The sequence below is a fragment of the Ranitomeya variabilis genome, chromosome 5, assembly GCF_051348905.1.
Source record: "Ranitomeya variabilis isolate aRanVar5 chromosome 5, aRanVar5.hap1, whole genome shotgun sequence".
Taxonomy (NCBI): domain Eukaryota; kingdom Metazoa; phylum Chordata; class Amphibia; order Anura; family Dendrobatidae; genus Ranitomeya; species Ranitomeya variabilis.
The window spans coordinates 5,719,442-5,741,705 of record NC_135236.1 but is presented as its reverse complement, the minus strand read 5'-3'; the positions used below and the strand labels follow the sequence as shown (position 1 = coordinate 5,741,705).

Genomic DNA, 22,264 nt, shown 5'->3' with positions numbered 1-22,264 from the left:
GTTGGGGTAGAGCTGCAGGGCGGTGATAACGGGGGTCGGGACCCTCTAGTGGGTGATGCGGCAGAGCTGCAGGGCGGTGATAACGGGGGACAGGACCCTGTAGTTGTGATGGGGCAGAGTTGCAGGGCAGTGATACTAGGGGTCCGGGACCCTGTAGTGAGTAATGGGGCAGAGCTGCAGGGCGGTGATACCGGGAGTCGGGACCCTGTAGTGGTGATGGGGCAGAGCCGTAGGGCAATGATACTGGGAGCCGGGACCCTGTAGTGGGTAATGGGGCAGAGCTGCAGGGCGGTGATACTGGGGGTCGGGACCCTGTAGTGGGTAATGGGGCAGAGCTGCAGGGCTGTGATACCGGGGGTCGGGACCCTGTAGTGGGTGATGGGGCAGAGCCGCAGGGCAATGATACTGGGGGCCGGGACCCTGTAGTGGGTGATGTGGCAGAGCTGCAGGGCTATGATAATGGGGCCGGGACCCTGTAGTGGGTAATGGGGCAGAGCTGCAGGGCGGTGATAATGGGGGTCAGTACCCTGTAGTGGTGATGGGGCAGAGCCGCAGGGAGATGACAAAAGGGGGGCCGGGACCCAGCATCAGGTGATGGGGTAGAGCCGCAGAGCGATGACACTGGGAGCTGGGACCCTGCAGTGGGTGATGGGGCAAAGCCATAGGGCGATGACACTTGGGGTCAGGACCCAGTAGTTGGTGATGGGGAAGAGCTGCAGAGTGGTGATACCGGGGGACAGGACCTTGTAGTTGTGATGGGGCAGAGTTGCAGGGCAGTGATACTAGGGGTCCGGGACCCTGTAGTGGGTAATGGGGCAGAGCTGCAGGGCGTTGATACAGGGAGTCGGGACCCTGTAGTGGTGATGGGGCAGAGCCGTAGGGCAATGATACTGGGAGCCGGGACCCTGTAGTGGGTAATGGGGCAGAGCTGCAGGGCGGTGATACCGGGGGACGACCCTGTAGTGGGTAATGAGGCAGAGCTGCAGGGCGGTGATACCGGGGGTCGGGACCCTGTAGTGGGTGATGGGGCAGAGCCGCAGGGCAATGATACTGGGGGCCGGGACCATGTAGTGGGTAATGGGGCAGAGCTGCAGGGCGGTGATACGGGGGGGTCGGGACCCTGTAGTGGTGATGGGGCAGAGCCATAAGGCAATGATACTGGGAGCCAGGACCCTCTAGTGGGTAATGGGACAGAGCCGCAGGGCGGTGATACCGGGGGGCCGGGACCCTCTAGTGGGTGATGGGGCAGAGCCGCAGGGCAATGATACTGGGGGCCGGGATCCTGTAGTGGGTGATGTGGCAGAGCTGCAGGGCGATGATAATGGGGTCGGGACCCTGTAGTGGGTAATGGGGCAGAGCTGCAGGGTGGTGATACCGGGGGGTCAGGACCCTGTAGTGGTGATGGGGCAGATCTGCAGGGCGGTGATTACGGGGTCGGGACCCTGTAGTGGGTACACACGCTAAGTTACCCCAGTTATCTATTTATATAGTTTTTTGTCTGGCATGTATTGGGCCCTCTGTTTTGTGGCAGTTTGGACATTGATCCAATACATCGCTAATCAATTTTGGGACCATTACGGTTATCATCTCAGATTGTGTTGGTATGCTATAGGGGACTTTAGTGCATCTAATACGTTGTGTCTTGGTATGTTATTATATTGTGTGAAGGTACCTATATAGGTCCAATTGATTATACATTTGGTCAATTTATGCTTTCTTCACCACTGCTCTTTACTATATTGTTTTCCCACCTGTAGTGTGAGGGATACCATAGGGGAGAGAGGGCCAGCCGACGTGGAGTGGGGGCACCAAAAAAATCGATTCTTAGGGTGCCAACCCCCACAGCAAGGCAGGCGTGAGTAGTAGGTGTATTTAGGACCAGAATAGGTACATTTGTTGGTGACCTATTATCCACACCTGTTGTATCTATATCTATGTCTAGTTTTTTATGGGTCAGGGTTTTATATTTATCAGAAATAAAATGAAGTTTTAAGGGATTATATGTACGCACGGCAGAGCCGCAGGGCAATGATACTGGGGGCCGGGACCCTGTAGTGGGTAATGGGGCAGAGCTGCAGGCCGGTGATACGGGGGGTCGGGACCCTGTAGTGGTGATGGGGCAGAGCCATAAGGCAATGATACTGGGAGCCAGGACCCTCTAGTGGGTAATGGGACAGAGCCGCAGGGCGGTGATACCGGGGGGCCGGGACCCTCTAGTGGGTGATGTGGCAGAGCTGCCGGGCGATTATAATGGGGTCGGGACCCTGTAGTGGTTAATGGGGCAGAGCTGCAGGTCGGTGATACCGGGGGGTCGGGACCCTGTAGAAGGTGATGGTGCAGAGCTGCAAGGCGGAGATACCGGGGGTCGGGACCCTGTAGTGGGTGATGGGGCAGATCTGCAGGGCGGTGATTACGGGGTCGGGACCCTGTAGTGGGTAATGGGGCAGAGTTGCAGGGCGGTGATTCCGGGGGTCGGGACCCTGTAGTGGTTATGGGGCAGAGCCGCACGGCAATGATACTGGGGGCCGGGACCCTGTAGTGGGTAATGGGGCAGAGCTGCAGGGCGGTGATATGGGGGGGTCGGGACCCTGTAGTGGTGATGGGGCAGAGCCGCAGGGCAATGATATTGGGGGCCGGGACCCTGTAGTGGGTGATGGGGCAGAGCTGCAAGGCGGTGATACCGGGGGTCGGGACCCTGTAGTGGGTGATGGGGCAGATCTGCAGGGCGGTGATTACGGGGTCGGGACCCTGTAGTGGGTAATGGGGCAGAGTTGCAGGGCGGTGATTCTGGGGGTCGGGACCCTGTAGTGGTTATGGGGCAGAGCCGCACGGCAATGATACTGGGGGCCGGGACCCTGTAGTGGGTAATGGGGCAGAGCTGCAGGGCGGTGATATGGGGGGGTCGGGACCCTGTAGTGGTGATGGGGCAGAGCCGCAGGGCAATGATACTGGGGGCCGGGACCCTGTAGTGGGTGATGGGGCAGAGCTGCAAGGCGGTGATACCGGGGGTCGGGACCCTGTAGTGGGTGATGGGGCAGATCTGCAGGGCGGTGATTACGAGGTCGGGACCCTGTAGTGAGTAATGGGGCAGAGTTGCAGGGCGGTGATTCCGGGGGTCGGGACCCTGTAGTGGTTATGGGGCAGAGCCGCACGGCAATGATACTGGGGGCCGGGACCCTGTAGTGGGTAATGGGGCAGAGCCGCTGGGCGCTGACGTACCGAGGACTCCAAGCCGGTAGTTCATGGTGACGACGATCACGTTGCCGTAGGCGGCCAAGACGCTGCCGTCAAACATGTTCCCCGTCCCCTCCATGTAGGAGCCGCCGTGGATGAACATCATGACTGGTTTCTTCCCACTGTCCCGAATATCTGCAAGGTACAGAGAGAGGAAGTCAAAGATCAGCCGTAATCTGGGGTAATCTGCTAATAATCCCTACACAGAGATCTATAGTAATCTGCTAATCTCTACACAGGGTCTATAGTAATCTGCTAATCTCTACACAGGGTCTATAGTAATCTGCTAATCCTTACACAGGGTCTATAGTAATCTGCTAATCCCTTCACAGGGTCTATAGTAATCTGCTAATCCTTACACAGGGTCTATAGTAATCTGCTAATCCCTACACAGGGTCTATAGTAATCTGCTAATTCCTTCAGAGGGTCCATAGTAATCTGCTAATCCCTTCACAGGGTCTATAGTAATCTGCTAATCCCTACACAGGGTCTATAGTAATCTGCTAATTCCAACACAGGGTCTATAGTAATCTGCTAATCCCTACTCAGGCTTGATAGTAATCTCCTAATCCCAGCACTTTCGGAGCTCTATAGCCTCACTTGCTGGCTGAGGGCTTGCTCTCTACCACCTGGGCTTTGCCCTCTGTCACCATCACCGGGGTAGATGCAGCTGGGAATGTTCCTGCATCTCCATATTCCGTCCATTCAGGAGTCGTCTCTGCAGAGCGGCGCTCCTAGCTTAGCCATGTCTCAGGTCTCAGGCAGTATCATGCAGAGTGTTGCTCCTTACAGTTTCTCCTGCAGAGCATCGCTCCCGGCCAGGAGGAGAATGAGAAGCAGAAGATGTTCTTTTAACCCATTCTTAGCCAGGGGCCCAAAATGTTCTGCTCCCTTTTCCATGGTAACTGAGGTCTAATTAATCATGCTGTAATTTGAGAGGATTAATTAGTCAGAAGCCTTAACGAGGAGGAGGGGGGTGCAGCAGCTGTCACTCTGGTGCAGGCTCCTCATTATGAGCAGCAACACAATCTTCTCCACTTTCTCTTCCTTCATTTTCACTCTCTTCCATGACGTTGTTTTTATCTAATGTGTCGTGATGTGCAGATTATTGAGGTTGTGTCTCAGCAGCCCATAGTCTTCTGTCATGGCATGTGGCGCCAAGATCACGGGAATATGGCGACACCAATCTGCTCCACATTTACCAACAGACACTGGAGGGATTGACACTGAGGGCCCAGACCAGCGACATGACAAGACCTGCTAAGCAGCAGGTGATGGAGGGACCAACACTGATGGCCCAGACCAGCGACATGACAAGGATGTACTAAGCAGCAGGTGATGGAGGGGCCGACACTGAGGGCCCAGACCAGCGACATGACAAGGACGTGCCAAGCAGTACGCGATGGAGGGTCCGACACTGTGAGGGCCCAGACCAGTGACATGACAAGGTTGTGCCAAGGAGCAGGTGATGGAGGGACCAACACTGAAGCCGAGACCAGCGACATGACAAGGTTGTGCCAAGCAGCAGTTAATGGAGGGACCGACACTGAGGGCCCAGGTGTTATGATCTGGTGGCCTAAGAGCAGCATGAGACGTACTCTGGAGAAGGTGGTACCTGTACTGACCGCAGACCCTGAACTTAACACCTCAACTAGAAGTAGCCGTGGAATGTACCTAGCGCTCCCTGGACATCTCGACACAGCCGGAGGACTAAACATACACAGAGTGAAATCAGAATTTAGCAAAGGAGGCCACTTCTAGCTAAATAGAAAGGATAGGACAGAGTACTATGCGGTCAGTATTAAAACACTAGAAAATATCCACCACAGAAAATACAAAAACTCCACAGCTAACTAAAGATATGGAGGGTATATCTGCATCTCCAGAGATACCAGCTTGGCTAAACAAATCCTTATACAGACCAAGCTGGACAAGACAAAAAACATGGAAAAGAACTGAACAATAAGGCCACAGCATGTGGACTGCAAAAATCAAGGCCAGAACTTATCTTTGTTGAAAAGAACTGCAAAGCAGGAGAGACCAGGCAGAGATGTGAATCCTCCAGGAACAATGGACAACTGGCACTGACTAAAGGGTGAAGCAAGACTAAATAGCCCAGTCAGATTTGCAAAAAGTGAACACACCTGATAAATGCTGCGATTCAGAGACAGCAGCGCTACCACTTACAACCACCGGAGGGAGCCCAAGAGCAGAATTCACAACACCCAGGCCAGCGACATGCCAAGGACGTGCCAAGGTGCAGGCGATGGAGGGACCGACACCAAGGGCCGGGACCAGCAACATGATAAGGTTGTGCCAAGCAGCAGGTGATGGAGTGACCGACACTGATGGCTCAGACCAGCAACATGCTATGGATGTGCCAAGCAGCGGGCACTGGAAGAACCGACACTGAGGGCCAAGATCAGCGATGTGCCAATGATGTGCTAAGCAGCTGGCGCTGGAGGAACCAACATTGAGGGCCGAGACCAGTGACATGCCAAGGACATACCAAGCAGTAGGCACTGGAGGGACTTACACTTAGGGCCGAGACCAGTGACAAGCCAAGCAGCGGGCACTGGAGGGACAGACACTGAGGGCCGAAACAAGTCATGCACCAAGCAACGGGCACAGGAAGGACTGACACTTAGAGCTGAGACCAGTGACGTGCCAAGCACAGGCGCTGGAGAGATAGACACCGAGAGCCGAAACCAGAGACGTGCCAATGATGTTCCAAGCAGCGGGCGCTGTTGGGACTGACACTGAGGGCCGAGACCAGCCTGATGATGGTTTGTGGGGCAACACTGCTCCATCACTGACATCAGAGGCCTCTTGTATCAGACAGTTGTAAGTCGTGGACCCAAAAAATCGAACATGAATGGATCCCACTGAGGAGCAGGACAGTGGATGGAGCACAGATCTATGGATACACAGGGAAAATCAAGAGACATTGGGGCATGAGAGATCCGAACAGGACCAAGATCAGACCTAACAAGAACAGGGTCAGAGCCAACGTCCAAATAAGACCAGGGTCAGAGCCATCTTCCTAAAAAGACCAGGGTCAGAGCCATCATCCTAAAAAGACCAGGGTCAGAGCCATTGTTCTAACAAGACCAGGGTCAGAGCCATCTTCCTAAAAAGACCAGGGTCAGAGCCATCATCCTAAAAAGACCAGGATCAGAGCCATTGTGCTAACAAGACCAGGGTCAGAGCCATCGTTTTAACAAGACCAGGGTCAGAGCCATCTTCCTAACAAGACCAGGGTCAGAGCCATCGTTCTAACAAGACCAGGGTCAGAGTCACTGTGCTAACAAGATCAGGGTCAGACCCATCCACCTAACAACACCAGGGTCAGTGCCGCTGTACTAACACGCTCAGGGTCAGACTCATCATATTTACAAGAGAAGGGTCAGACCCATCCTCCTAACAAGATCAGGGTCAGGGCCAACATCCTAACAAGACCAGGGTCAACATCCTAACAAGACCAAGATCAGACCCATCCTCCAACCAAGACCTGGGTCAGACCCATCCTCCTAACAAGACCAGGGTCACAGCCATCATCCTAATAAGACCAGGCTCAGAACCATCATCGTAACAAGACCAGGGTTGGCACCATCATTCTTAAAAGACCAGGGTCAGACCCATCCTCCTAACAAGATCATGGTCGCAGCCATCATCCTAATAAGATCAGGGTCAGCGCCATCATCCTAACAAGACCAGGGTCAGCACCATCATTCTAACAAGACCAAGGTCAGACCCACCATCCTAACAAGACCAGGGTAAGAACCATCGCCCCAACAAGACCAGGGTCAAGGTTAATCAGAGCCATCATCCTAACAAGACCAGGTTCAGACTCATCCACCTAACAAGACCAGGGTCAGGGCCATCATTCTAACAAGACCAGAGTTAGGGCCATTATCCTAACAAGACCAGCTTGAAACCCATCGTCCTAACAAGGAAAGGGTCAGACCCATTGTCTTAACAAGACCAGGGTCAGACCCATTATCCTAACAATACCAGGGTCAGATCCATCATCTTAACAAGACCAGGATCAGAGCCATCGTCCTAACAAGACCAGGGTCAGAGCCAACGTCCTATCAAGAGAAGGGTCAAACCGATCCTCCTAACAAGACCAGGGTCAGACCCATCCTCCTAGCAAGCCCAGTGTCCTGGCTAACATCCTAAGAAGACCGGGGTCAGACCATACTTATAATAATACCACGGTCAGGACCAACCTCCTAACGATATCAGGGTTACTCCCATCCTCCTAATAAGACCAGGGTCTGATTCGTTGTCCTAACTAGACCGGGCTCTGACCCATTGTCCTATCAAAATCAGGGTCAGACCAATCGTCCTAAAAGGAGAAGGGTCAGACCCATCTCCTAACAAGAACAGGGTCAGATCCATCCTCATAACAACACCATGGTCAGGTCCAGCGCCCTAACAAGACTGAGGTCAGAGCCATCCTTCTAAAAATACCAGGGTCAGGGCCATCATCCTAGTAAGACCAGGGTCAGACCCATCCTCCTAACATGACCAGAATCAGACCCATCCTCCTAATAAGACCAGTGTCAGACCCATCCTCCTAACAAGACCAGGGTCACTCCCATCATCCTAACAAGACAAGGGTGAGACCCATTGTACTAACAAGCTCAAGGTCAGACTCATGGTCTTAACTAGACTAGGGTCAGACCCATCATCCTAACAAGACCAGGGTCACGGTATCTTCCTAACATGATCAAAGTCGAACCAGCTGCCCTAAAAAGAACAGTGGCAGACCCACCGTCTTAACGATAGAAAGGTCAGACCCATCGTCCTAACAAGACCAGGGTCAGACCCATTGTCATAACAAGACCAGGGTCAAAACCATCATCCTAACATGACCAAGGTAAGACCCATCATGCTAACAAGGAAAAGGTCGGACCCATCCTCCTAACAAGACTAGGGTCAGATCCATCATCCTAACAAGACCAGTGTTGCTGCACATTCCGTTATTGGACTTTCCTTGTCCTTTCCTCTTTCCAACTGTGGTGTTTCATATTGTGGGAATTTATTCCCATACCTTTTAGGATAACACACCAGTGATCTGGGGGTTGGGATGCATCATTATATGTTTTCCCAATGCGGCACACTTGTGACAGCAATCGTGTGCATATATGCTATGTAAGGTGTATTGTATTCACTATACATAATTTTGTGGTCACATTATTTTTGGGATGTTGTATGGCTTGCCACTAATATTTGCTTGTGCTTACTGACTAGACCCATATTATGGTGTACATGGGAAAAAACACCATAAGAGGAAAAACCTCCACTATTCTAAACAAAAAAAAACCACCAGTATACAGGCAGAGATGCTTACCTGTTCAAGGCCTCCAACAATTGCACTAACCAAGGTACAGCAGACCCAAGTTAAGATGGCAAATACACAGGTGCAATAATACTGATAATGCAGCCACCCTACAATCAGGAATTGGCCGCTTGGTGCACCTGTGCAAACAAATAGTCTGTATGTGGCGTGTTCACACAGGAATGCAAAGTATATGGCTCAGAGTCTATTAATGACGCCATGTAGCGGGCTCACCATGATGCATCCTGTGTACCTTGGTTAGTGCAATTGTTGGAGGCCTTGAACAGGTAAGCATCTCTGCCTGTATACTGGTGTTTTGTTTTTTTTTATGGTGTAAATGGGCCATTATTGAGCTTTTTATAAATATAACATTGATTATTTCATTTGTTTCACTCTATGCCTGATTGGCCTAGTTCTTTGGGGGTGATGGTTTATTGTTCATGTTATATGTATTCTACATGTTTTTAAATGTTGTTTTGTCTTGAGGTGCAATAAAGGTTTATATTTTACTATGTGGATGTGCACACCATTATTAGTCTAGTCTTTTTTGTTTTCTTTCGTACTTAACAAGACCAAGGTCAGACCTATTGTCCTAACAAAACCAGGGCCAGACGCATCATCTTAATATGGCCACTGTCTCACACGGCTGATGTAAGAAGATTCAGCAGTGGTAACCAAGCATATCCTGTATAATATGGAGCTCCTGCTCAATGCTGACGCTGCCATCTATACTAGAGAGCCTGGGAGTCTGCTCATCTTCCTCAGCCTAAGGCCGCTTCCTCTGCCCTGATAGGCAAGGTTTCCGCTTCATAGAGCATCAGACTCTTAGGGCTCATTTCCACTGGCGAGAGACAAATCGGTCCGTAATCTGGACCAAAAAAACGGATGTAACGTATGCGATTGTCATGCGAGTGCAATGCGATTTTTAATCGCATCATCCGTATGACATCCGTATTACTGTCCGATTTTTACGCACCGGTGTCCTTTGAAAAGCCGGCAAATCAGTGCTGTGTACAGTAAAATCACACTGACAGGTTAGAATAGATATATACACATAGAATAGGTATATATATATATATATATATATATATATATATACACTCACCGGCCACTTTATTAGGTACACCTGTCCAACTTCTTGTTAACACTTAATTTCTAATCAGCCAATCACATGGCGGCAACTCAGTGCATTTAGGCATGTAGACATGGTCAAGACAATCTCCTGCAGTTCAAACCGAGCATCAGTATGGGGAAGAAAGGTGATTTGAGTGCCTTTGAACGTGGCATGGTTGTTGGTGCCAGAAGGGCTGGTCTGAGTATTTCAGAAACTGCTGATCTACTGGGATTTTCACGCACAACCATCTCTAGGGTTTACAGAGAATGGTCCGAAAAAGAAAAAAAATCCAGTGAGCGGCAGTTCTGTGGGCGGAAATGCCTTGTTGATGCCAGAGGTCAGAGGAGAATGGGCAGACTGGTTCGAGCTGATAGAAAGGCAACAGTGACTCAAATCGCCACCCGTTACAACCAAGGTAGGCCTAAGAGCATCTCTGAACGCACAGTGCGTCGAACTTTGAGGCAGATGGGCTACAGCAGCAGAAGACCACACCGGGTACCACTCCTTTCAGCTAAGAACAGGAAACTGAGGCTACAATTTGTACAAGCTCATCGAAATTGGACAGTAGAAGATTGGAAAAACGTTGCTTGGTCTGATGAGTCTCGATTTCTGCTGCGACATTCGGATGGTAGGGTCAGAATTTGGCGTAAACAACATGAAAGCATGGATCCATCCTGCCTTGTATGGAGCATCTTTGGGATGTGCAGCCGACAAATCTGCGGCAACTGTGTGATGCCATCATGTCAATATGGACCAAAATCTCTGAGGAATGCTTCCAGCACCTTGTTGAATCTATGCCACGAAGAATTGAGGCAGTTCTGAAGGCAAAAGGGGGTCCAACCCGTTACTAGCATGGTGTACCTAATAAAGTGGCCGGTGAGTGTATATATGTCAGTGAGACACCTATATATGTATATTTATATTTAATGCAGCGCAAGATAGCATTAAAGCCGCTAATTCAATTGCCGGCTTTTCATTTCTCCTTCCCATACCCGACAGGATATGAGACATGATTACATACAGTAAACCATCTCATATCCCTTTTTTTTTGCATATTCCACACTACTAATGTTAGTAGTGTGTATGTGCAAAATTTCGGCGCTGTAGCTATTAAATTTAAGGGTTAAATCGCGGAAAAAATTGGCGTGGGCTCCCGCGCAATTTTCTCCGCCAGAGTAGTAAAGCCAGTGACTGACAGCAGATATTAATAGCCTAGAGAGGTACCATGGTTATTGGCCCCCCCCGGCTACAAACATCTGCCCCCAGCCACCCCAGAAAAGGCACATCTGGAAGATGCGCCTATTCCGGCACTTGGCCTCTCTCTTCCCACTCCCGTGTAGCAGTGGGATATGGGGTAATGAAGGGTTAATGCCACCTTGCTATTGTAAGGTGACATTAAGCCAGATTAATAATGGAGAGGCGTCAATTATGACACCTATCCATTATTAATCCAATTGTATGAAAGGGTTAAAAAAACACACACACATGATTAAAAAGTATTTTAATGAAATAAACACACAGGTTGTTTTAATATTTTATTGCTCTCTCAATCCATGTGATGACCCTCGCTTGGCAAAATAATAAACCAACAATATACATACCTTCAGATGACCTGTCACGTCCCACGAGGTAATCCATCTGAAGGGGTTAAAATATTTTACAAGCAGGAGCCCTGCTATAATGCAGCTGTGCTCGTGCTTGTAAGCCCCGGGGAATGAAGGAAATGTAGGTCAATGACCTATAGTTACCTTCAGTCGCGGTGATGCGCCCCCTGCTGGTTGTCCTCATATGACCTCGAGTGTGGGAAAAAGTTCCCAGGCTGCTGTTCATGAGGACATCCTCCAGGGGCGCATCACCACGACTGAAGGTAACTATAGGTCATTGACCTACATTTCCTTCATTCCCTGGGGCTTACAAGCACGAGCACAGCTGCATTAGCAGGGCTCCTGCCTGTAAAATATTTTAACCCCTATTTTAGTCTCAGTCCCAGATCACGGCTTGTTCTTCACCTCATCAGACCTAATTGTTCCACACTCACTGTGTGTGCACACATGACCCACTGTGCATTAGCTAAACAGGGAAACATCTTCGAATTCCACTCTACAAGCTGTTTTTCTACCGCAACTCCACTATTCGTCTTCAGCAACTCCACCATTCATCTACCACAACACCATCAATCATCTAACAAAACTCCATCACTCTTCTAGCACATTTCCACTTATCATCTAGCACAACTCCACTACTCATTTACCACAGTACCACTATTCATCTACCATAACGCCACCATTCACCTACCACAACTCCACCAATCATCTTTCACAACTTCATCACTCAGCCACCACAACTGCACCATTCATTTACTACAACTCCACTATCAATCAACCACAACCATACCATTAATTTACCATAACTCCATTAATCATCTACCACATCACTATCTACCACAACATCACAATTCATTTACCACAGCTCCACTACTTATTTACCACAACTCAACTCCACTATTCATCTACCACAACTCCACCAATCATATACCACAACTCCACCATTCATCTACCATATATCCACCAGTTATCTGCCACATAGCCACCAAACATCTTCCACAACTACACCACTCGTCTACCACAACCCCACCACTCATCTACAACTCCTCTACTTATGTGCAACACTACCACTCATCTACCACAACTCCACCGCTCACCTACAACAACTCCAACATTCCTATACCACAACTCCACCATTCATCAACCACAACTCCACCACTCATCTAGCACAACTCCACCAATCATCTACCACAACAACACCAATCATCTACCACAACTCCACCATTCATCTACCACAACTCCACCAATCATCTGCCACAACAACACCAATCATCTACCACAACTCCACCATTCATCTACCACAACTCCACCATTCATCTACAATCACTTCACCATTCATCTACCATAACTCCACCATTCATCTACCATAACGCCATCAATCATCTACACCTCCAGCATTTATCTTCCACAGCTTCACTACTTATTTACCACAGATGCGCCATTCATCTACAACTCCACCAATCATCAACCACAACTTCAACAATCATCTAAAACAACTCCTCTCATCTATTATAACTTCAACAACTACCTACTACACCTCCAACTATCACCTACAACTCCCCCTATCATATACCACAACACCACCACTCATCTATCACCACTAGTCTACCACAACCTCACCAATCATCTACCTTAACTTCACTAATCATCTACCACATCCCCACCAATCTCCTACCACAATTCCACCAAACATCTACATAAACTACACTATTCAACTTCCACAACCCCACCATTCATCTACCACCACTTCACCAATCACCAACCATAACTCCACCAATCATCAACCATAACTCCGCTAATCACCTACCACAAATCCACCACTCATGTAAAATTCTACCATTGATCATCCACAACACCTCCATTCATCTACCATAACTCAGCTAATCATCAACCACAATTCCACAAATCTCCTATAACAAATCCACAACTCATCTACCTCAACTTCACCATTCATCTACCACAACTTCACCAATCATCTAACACAAGTTCAACATTCATCTACCACAACTCCATCATTCATCTACAACTCCAACACTCATCTACCGAAACTCCTCCATTCATCTACTAAAACTCCATCAATCATTACCACAGTTCCACCACTCATCTACCATAAATCCATCATTCATCTATTGCAAACCAACCAGACATCTACCACAAAAATCCGCCAATCATTTACCACAACTTCACCAATCATCTGCCACAACACCATCACTCACTTATCTTAACTCAGGAAAGATATATATCTTGGTACCGTGTTAGCCAGTAGATAGAAAAATATTTAGAATTGAGAGTCCTCAGTGGTTGATACCATTTAATGGCTAACTGAAAAGATGGTAACAAATAGTAGTCTCGAAAGCTTGCAATTTGTTACCATCTTTTCAGTTAGCCATTAAAAGGTATCAACCACTGAGGACTCTCATTATCTTAACTCAACCACTCATCTACCAAAGTCCATCATTCATCTACCATAACTCCACCTCTCATCTACCACAAATTCTCTATTCATCGGCCACAACTCCACCAATCATCCACCACAACTCCTCTATTCTTCTACCGCAACAACACCAATCATCTACCACAACTTCATCACTCATCTACCATAACTCCACTGCTCTTTTATTTTCCACCTTCACTCCAGGATTGATCAATCTCAACTCCTCTGTTTATCTCCCTGAGCTTCTCTTACCTCATCGTCCCCATGACGTTCTCACCTTCCACCTCAGCTCAATCACTTGCCTCGCATCATGGAGGTGCCTAGAAGAGCCTATGCCTGAACATTGCCCCTTGTACATTTTTCAGCAATCAACTGTTAATATGAGCAACAACTGTTAACATCTCTTGTGCGGAAACAAAAGTCATTATTGGAGAATACTAAAAGTGTATGTGGAAAAGCAGTGGTAGGATGGAGAAAACTGCATAAATGGACTTGTAAAAAGCATTGATCAGCATATCCTACCATCAACTAGCACCCGGTATGGAATGTTAATCCGTATGTCCTATCATGGATTGGCACTTAATATGGCGTATTAGTGGACATGTATCTTCGTTTGGTGCTTGGCATGGAGAGTTGATCGGCATGTCCTGTCATCAATTGTAGCTCGATGTGAAGAGCGTTGATCGGCATCTTCTATCATCGATTGGTGCTCGGTATGAAGCGTTGATAGACATGTCCTATCATGGATCTGTGCTCAGTATGGTGTGTTGAATGGCATGTCCTATAATCAATCGGCGCTCAGTATGGAGTGCTGATCAGCATGTCCTAGCATTGATTGGCACTCAGTATGGAGCTTTGATGGACATATCTTTATTATCGATCGGTACTCATTATAGAGCGTGACTACATGTCCTATCATCGATTATTGCTCAGTATGGAGAGTGATAGGCAAGAACTAATATCAATAGGCATTCAGTAATGAGCGTTGATCAGCATGTCCTATCAACAACTGGAGCTCAGAATAGAGCGTTGCTCGGCACGTCCTATCATCGATCGGCACTAAGTTTGACTGGCATATCTGTTGTGAATTTGGATTCTGGGCTCCCCCGGTGGCTACTGGTGGAATTGAACTGGTGTCTTCATCTTCTCTGTTCACCTGTTCCCATCAAGATGTGGGAGTCGCTATATAACCTTGCTGCTCTGTTAGTTGCTTGCCGGTCAACAATGTTATCAGAAGCCTCTCTGTGCTTGTTCCTGCTCCTAGACAACTACTAGATAAGTTGGACTCTTTTCCATGTTTGTTTTTGCATTTTGTTCCAGTTCACAGCTGTAGTTTCGTTACTGTGTCTGGAAAGCTCTTGTGAACGGGAATTGCCACTCTGGTGTTATGAGTTAATGCCAGAGTTTTAAAGTAATTTCTGGATGGTGTTTTTGATAGGGTTTTCAGCTGACCATGAAAGTGTCCTTTCTGTCTTCTGCTATGTAGTAAGTGGACCTCAAATTTGCTAAACCTATTTTCATACTACGTTTGTTATTTCATCTCAACTCACCGCCAATACATGTGGGGGGCCTCTGTCTCCTTTCGGGGTATTTCTCTAGAGGTGAGCTAGGACTAATATTTTCCTCTGCTAGCTTTATTTAGTCCTCCGGCTGGGCTGGGCATCTAGAATCAACGTAGGCATGCTACCCGGCCACTGCTAGTTGTGCGTTAGGTTTAGTTCATGGTCAGCTCAGTTCCCATCTTCCAAGAGCTAGTTCCTATATATGCTTATGCTATGTTCTCTTGCCATTGAGATCATGACAGTTTGACCGGCCCGCAAAGTGTTAATTGTTTGGGCTGAAGCAGGAGAAAAAGAAGTGTTGAAGGGAAATTTTTTTTTTTTTTTTTTTTCTTTCCCCTCAGAGTTTTGCTGCCTAGCCCTTAATTGCTGTCTAGCTGCTTCTTACCTCCTCTTAACCCTTGAATGGCTCTGTGTCCACCTGTTTGTAATGGATCTTCAGAGTGTAACTGCAGGTTTGAATAATCTCGCCACGAAGGTACAAAATTTGCAAGATTTTGTTTGTCATGCACCTGTATCTGAGCCGAGAATTCCTTTGCCGGAATTTTTCTCGGGGAATAGATCCGGGTTTCAGAATTTTCGAAATAATTGCAAATTATTTTTGTCTCTGAAATCTCGCTCTGCCGGAGACCCTGCACAGCAGGTCAGGATTGTGATTTCCTTGCTCCGGGGCGACCCTCAAGACTGGGCTTTTTCATTGACACCAGGGGATCCTGCGTTGCTCAATGTGGATGCGTTTTTTCTGGCCTTGGGGTTGCTTTATGACGAACCTCATTTGGAGCTTCAGGCAGAAAAAACTTTGATGTCCCTATCTCAGGGGCAAGATGAAGCGGAAATTTACTGCCAAAGATTCCGTAAATGGTCTGTGCTTACTCAGTGGAATGAGTGCGCCCTGGCGGCGACTTTCAGAGAGGGTCTCTCTGATGCCATTAAGGATGTTATGGTGGGGTTCCCTGTGCCTGCGGGTCTGAATGAGTCCATGACAATGGCTATTCAGATCGATAGGCGTTTGCGGGAGCGCAAACCAGTGCACCATCTGGCGGTGTCCACTGAGAAGTCGCCAGAGAGTATGCAGTGTGATAGAATTCTGTCCCGAAGCGAGCGGCAGAATTTTAGACGGAAAAATGGGTTGTGTTTCTATTGTGGTGATTCTACTCATGTTATATCAGCATGCTCTAAGCGCACTAAAAAGCTTGGTAAATCTGTTTCCATTTGCACCTTACCGTCTAAATTTATTCTATCTGTGACCCTGATTTGCTCTTTGTCATCTATTACCACGGACGCCTATGTCGACTCTGGCGCCGCTTTGAGTCTTATGGATTGGTCCTTTGCCAAACGCTGTGGGTATGATTTAGAGCCTTTGGAGACTCCTATTCCTCTGAAGGGGATTGACTCCACCCCATTGGCTAATAATAAACCACAATACTGGACACAAGTAACTATGCGTATTAATGCGGATCACCAGGAGATTATTCGCTTTCTGGTGCTGTATAATCTACATGATGATTTGGTGCTAGGATTGCCTTGGCTGCAATCTCACAACCCAGTCCTCGACTGGAGAGCTATGTCTGTGTTGAGCTGGGGATGTAAGGGGGCTCATGGGGATGTACCTGTGGTTTCCATTTCATCATCCATTCCCTCTGAAATTCCTGAGTTCCTGTCTGACTATCGTGACGTCTTTGAAGAATCCAAGCTTGGTTCGTTACCTCCGCACCGAGAGTGCGATTGTGCCATAGATTTAATCCCGGGTAGTAAATACCCAAAGGGTCGTTTATTTAATCTGTCTGTGCCTGAACATGCTGCTATGCGAGAATATATAAAGGAGTCCTTGGAAAAGGGACATATTCGTCCATCGTCATCTCCCTTAGGAGCCGGTTTTTTCTTTGTGTCAAAAAAAGACGGCTCTTTGAGACCATGTATTGATTATCGGCTTTTGAATAAAATCACTGTTAAATATCAATACCCATTGCCGTTGCTGACTGATTTGTTTGCTCGCATAAAGGGGGCCAAGTGGTTCTCTAAGATTGACCTTCGTGGGGCGTATAATTTGGTGCGAATCAGGCAGGGGGATGAGTGGAAAACCGCATTTAATACGCCCGAGGGCCATTTTGAGTATTTGGTGATGCCTTTTGGTCTTTCTAATGCTCCGTCAGTTTTCCAGTCCTTTATGCATGATATTTTTCGCGATTATTTGGATAAATTTATGATTGTGTATCTGGATGATATTCTGATTTTTTCGGATGACTGGGACTCTCATGTCCAGCAAGTCAGGAGGGTTTTTCAGGTTTTGCGGTCTAATTCTTTGTGTGTGAAGGGTTCTAAGTGTGTTTTTGGGGTACAGAGGATTTCCTTTTTGGGATATATTTTTTCCCCCTCTTCCATTGAAATGGATCCTGTCAAGGTTCAAGCTATTTGTGATTGGACGCAGCCCTCTTCTCTTAAGAGTCTTCAGAAATTTTTGGGCTTTGCTAACTTTTATCGTCGATTTATTGCTGGTTTTTCGGATATTGCTAAGCCATTGACCGATTTGACTAAGAAGGGTGCTGATTGGTCCCCTGATGCTGTGGAGGCCTTTCGGGAGCTTAAGCGCCGTTTTTCCTCTGCCCCTGTGTTGCGTCAGCCTGATGTTGCTCTACCTTTTCAGGTTGAGGTCGACGCTTCTGAGATCGGAGCTGGGGCAGTGTTGTCGCAGAAAAGTTCTGACTGCTCCGTGATGAGGCCTTGTGCCTTCTTTTCCCGTAAATTTTCGCCCGCTGAGCGGAATTATGATGTTGGGAATCGGGAGCTTTTGGCCATGAAGTGGGCTTTTGAGGAGTGGCGCCATTGGCTTGAGGGGGCCAGACATCAGGTGGTGGTATTGACTGACCACAAAAATTTGATTTATCTTGAGACCGCCAGGCGCCTGAATCCTAGACAGGCGCGCTGGTCATTATTTTTCTCTCGGTTTAATTTTGTGGTGTCATACCTACCGGGTTCTAAGAATGTTAAGGCGGATGCCCTTTCTAGGAGTTTTGAGCCTGACTCGCCTGGTAACTCTGAGCCCACAGGTATCCTTAAGGATGGAGTGGTATTGTCAGCCGTTTCTCCAGACCTGCGGCGGGCCTTGCAGGAGTTTCAGGCGGAGAGACCTGATCGTTGCCCACCTGATAAACTGTTTGTTCCTGATGATTGGACCAGTAGAGTCATCTCTGAGGTTCATTCTTCTGCGTTGGCAGGTCATCCTGGCATTTTTGGTACCAGGGATTTGGTGGCAAGGTCCTTCTGGTGGCCTTCCCTGTCACGAGATGTGCGAGGCTTTGTGCAGTCTTGTGACGTTTGTGCTCGGGCCAAGCCTTGTTGTTCTCGGGCTAGTGGATTATTGTTGCCCTTGCCTATTCCTAAGAGGCCTTGGACGCACATCTCGATGGATTTTATTTCAGATCTGCCTGTTTCTCAGAAGATGTCTGTCATCTGGGTGGTGTGTGACCGTTTTTCTAAGATGGTCCATTTGGTTCCTCTGCCCAAGTTACCTTCTTCTTCCGAGTTGGTTCCTCTGTTTTTTCAAAATGTTGTTCGTTTGCATGGTATTCCTGAGAATATCGTTTCTGACAGAGGGACCCAATTCGTGTCTAGATTTTGGCGGGCATTCTGTGCTAGGATGGGCATAGATTTATCTTTTTCGTCCGCTTTCCATCCTCAGACGAATGGCCAGACCGAGCGGATTAATCAGACCCTGGAGACATATCTGAGGTGTTTTGTGTCTGCTGACCAGGATGATTGGGTTGCTTTTTTGCCATTGGCGGAGTTCGCTCTCAATAATCGGGCCAGCTCTGCCACTTTGGTGTCCCCGTTTTTCTGTAATTCGGGGTTTCATCCTCGATTTTCCTCTGGTCAAGTGGAATCTTCGGATTGTCCTGGAGTGGATGCTGTGGTGGAGAGATTGCATCAGATCTGGGGGCAGGTGGTGGACAATTTGAGGTTGTCCCAGGAGAAGACTCAGCTTTTTGCCAACCGCCACCGTCGTGTTGGTCCTCGGCTTTCTGTTGGGGATTTGGTGTGGTTGTCTTCTCGTTTTGTCCCTATGAGGGTCTCTTCTCCTAAGTTTAAGCCTCGGTTTATCGGCCCGTATAAGATATTGGAGATTCTTAACCCTGTTTCCTTCCGTTTGGACCTCCCTGCATCCTTTTCTATTCATAACGTTTTTCATCGGTCATTATTGCGCAGGTATGAGGTACCGGTTGTGCCTTCCGTTGAGCCTCCTGCTCCGGTGTTGGTTGAGGGTGAGTTGGAGTACGTTGTGGAGAAAATCTTGGACTCTCGTGTTTCCAGACGGAGACTCCAGTATCTGGTCAAGTGGAAGGGATACGGCCAGGAGGATAATTCTTGGGTGAATGCATCTGATGTTCATGCCTCCGATCTGGTTCGTGCCTTTCATAGGGCCCATCCTGATCGCCCTGGTGGTTCTGGTGAGGGTTCGGTGCCCCCTCCTTGAGGGGGGGGTACTGTTGTGAATTTGGATTCTGGGCTCCCCCGGTGGCTACTGGTGGAATTGAACTGGTGTCTTCATCTTCTCTGTTCACCTGTTCCCATCAAGATGTGGGAGTCGCTATATAACCTTGCTGCTCTGTTAGTTGCTTGCCGGTCAACAATGTTATCAGAAGCCTCTCTGTGCTTGTTCCTGCTCCTAGACAACTACTAGATAAGTTGGACTCTTTTCCATGTTTGTTTTTGCATTTTGTTCCAGTTCACAGCTGTAGTTTCGTTACTGTGTCTGGAAAGCTCTTGTGAACGGGAATTGCCACTCTGGTGTTATGAGTTAATGCCAGAGTTTTAAAGTAATTTCTGGATGGTGTTTTTGATAGGGTTTTCAGCTGACCATGAAAGTGTCCTTTCTGTCTTCTGCTATGTAGTAAGTGGACCTCAAATTTGCTAAACCTATTTTCATACTACGTTTGTTATTTCATCTCAACTCACCGCCAATACATGTGGGGGGCCTCTGTCTCCTTTCGGGGTATTTCTCTAGAGGTGAGCTAGGACTAATATTTTCCTCTGCTAGCTTTATTTAGTCCTCCGGCTGGGCTGGGCATCTAGAATCAACGTAGGCATGCTACCCGGCCACTGCTAGTTGTGCGTTAGGTTTAGTTCATGGTCAGCTCAGTTCCCATCTTCCAAGAGCTAGTTCCTATATATGCTTATGCTATGTTCTCTTGCCATTGAGATCATGACACATATCTAACCATAGTTGCGCACACAGTATGGAGTGTGATCGGCATGTCCTAACATTGATAGGTACCCTGTACAAAGCTTTGATTGGCATTTCCTATCAATGATCAGCGCTCAGAATGGAGCATTGATTGGCATGTCCTATCATCGATCGAATCTCGGTATAGAACATTGATCAGCATGTCCTACCTTCAATCGGTGCTCAGTATGGAGTATTGATCAACATATCCTATCATCGATCAGCATGTCCTATCATCGATCGTTACTCGATATGGAGCGTGACTGGCATATACTATCATCGATCAGTGCTTGGTATGAAGCGTTGATCGGTATGTCCCATCATCTGTCTGCGCTCGGTATGGAGTGTTGATCGGCATGTCCTATTATCAATTGGTATTTCCTATCATTGATCGGCACTCAGTATGGAGCGATGATGGACATTTCTCTATGATCGATCGGCACTCAGTATGGAGCGTGATTGGCATATCCTAACATCAATTTGAACTCAGTGTGTTGATCGGCACGTCGTATCATAAATCAGTACTCAGTAGGAAGTGTTCATGGACATGTCCTATCATCAATCGGCACTCTCTATGGAGTGTTGATCGGCATGTCCTATCATCGAGCGGTGCTCAGTATGGGGCGCTGATGGACATGTCTTTACCATTGATCGGTACTCAGTATGGAGCATGATCAGCATGTTCTAAAATCGATTGACACTCAGTAGGGAGAGTTGATCAGCGCTCAGAGAAAAAGCGTTGATTAGCATGTCCTATCATCAATCAGCACTCAGTATGGAGTGTTGATGGACATGTTTTTATCATCCATAGGTAGTAAGAACGGAGCACTGATCGATATATCTTATCAACAATCGGTTCTCATATGGAGTGTTGATCAACATGTCCTACCATTGATTGGCGTTCAGTATGGAGCATTGATCGGCATGTCCTATCATCAATCAGTGCTCAGTACGGAGTGTTCATGTACATGACTTACCTTTGATTGGCACTCAGTACAGAGCATTGCTCGGCATGTCGTCTCATCGATCAGCACTCAGTATAGAGTGGAATCGGCATGTCCCATCATCGATAAGTGGTCAGTATGGCACGTGATCAGCATGTCCTATCATCCATTGGCGCTTGGTATGGAGCATAATTGGCATTTCCTACAATCGATCGGCACTCAGTATGGAGTGTGATCGGCATGTCCTACCATGGATCAACTCTTGTTGTGGACAGTTGATGGACATGTCCTACTATCAGTCAACACTCAGTATGGAGAGTTGATGGAGATTGGCGTTCAATATGACGTGCTGCTCAATATGTATTATCATCTATCAGAGCTCGTTATGGAGTGCAAATCGGCATTTCTTATCATCGCTTGGCGCTCGGTATGGAATGTTGATCAGCATGTCCTACCATATGTAGGCACTCAATACAGTGTGTTGATCGGCGTGTCATATCAACCATCAGCACTCAAAATGGAGCGTTGATTGGCATGTCCCATCATCGATCAACACTTGGTATTGAGCATTGATCAGCATGTCCTATCATTGATCAGCATGTCACATCATCGATCGATGCTCGGCATGGAGCGGTGATCAGCATGTCCTAGCATAGAATGGTTCTCAGTATAAAGCGTTGATGAACATGTCTTTATTATTGGTGGTTACTCATTATGGAGCGTGATTGGCATGTCCTATCATCGATCTGCATGTCCTATCATTAATCGGTGTTTAGTATTGTGTTGATCGTCTTGTCCTATCATTGA

At 47.8% G+C, this 22,264-nt stretch overlaps 2 protein-coding genes across 3 annotated transcripts in view; one reads left to right on the top strand and one right to left on the bottom strand.

Annotated features, from left to right (window-relative positions):
* Positions 1–22,264, top strand: part of FGF11 (fibroblast growth factor 11) — a 1,303,510-nt gene that overhangs the window by 665,651 nt on the left and 615,595 nt on the right. The window lies entirely within an intron of this gene.
* NLGN2 (neuroligin 2) overlaps positions 1–22,264 on the bottom strand; it is a 216,303-nt gene that overhangs the window by 40,490 nt on the left and 153,549 nt on the right. For both annotated transcript variants that reach the window (XM_077261497.1, XM_077261498.1), the window contains one exon: positions 3,220–3,369. In XM_077261497.1, coding sequence (XP_077117612.1) covers positions 3,220–3,369 — 150 coding nt within the window. The remainder of the gene's footprint in view (positions 1–3,219; positions 3,370–22,264) is intronic.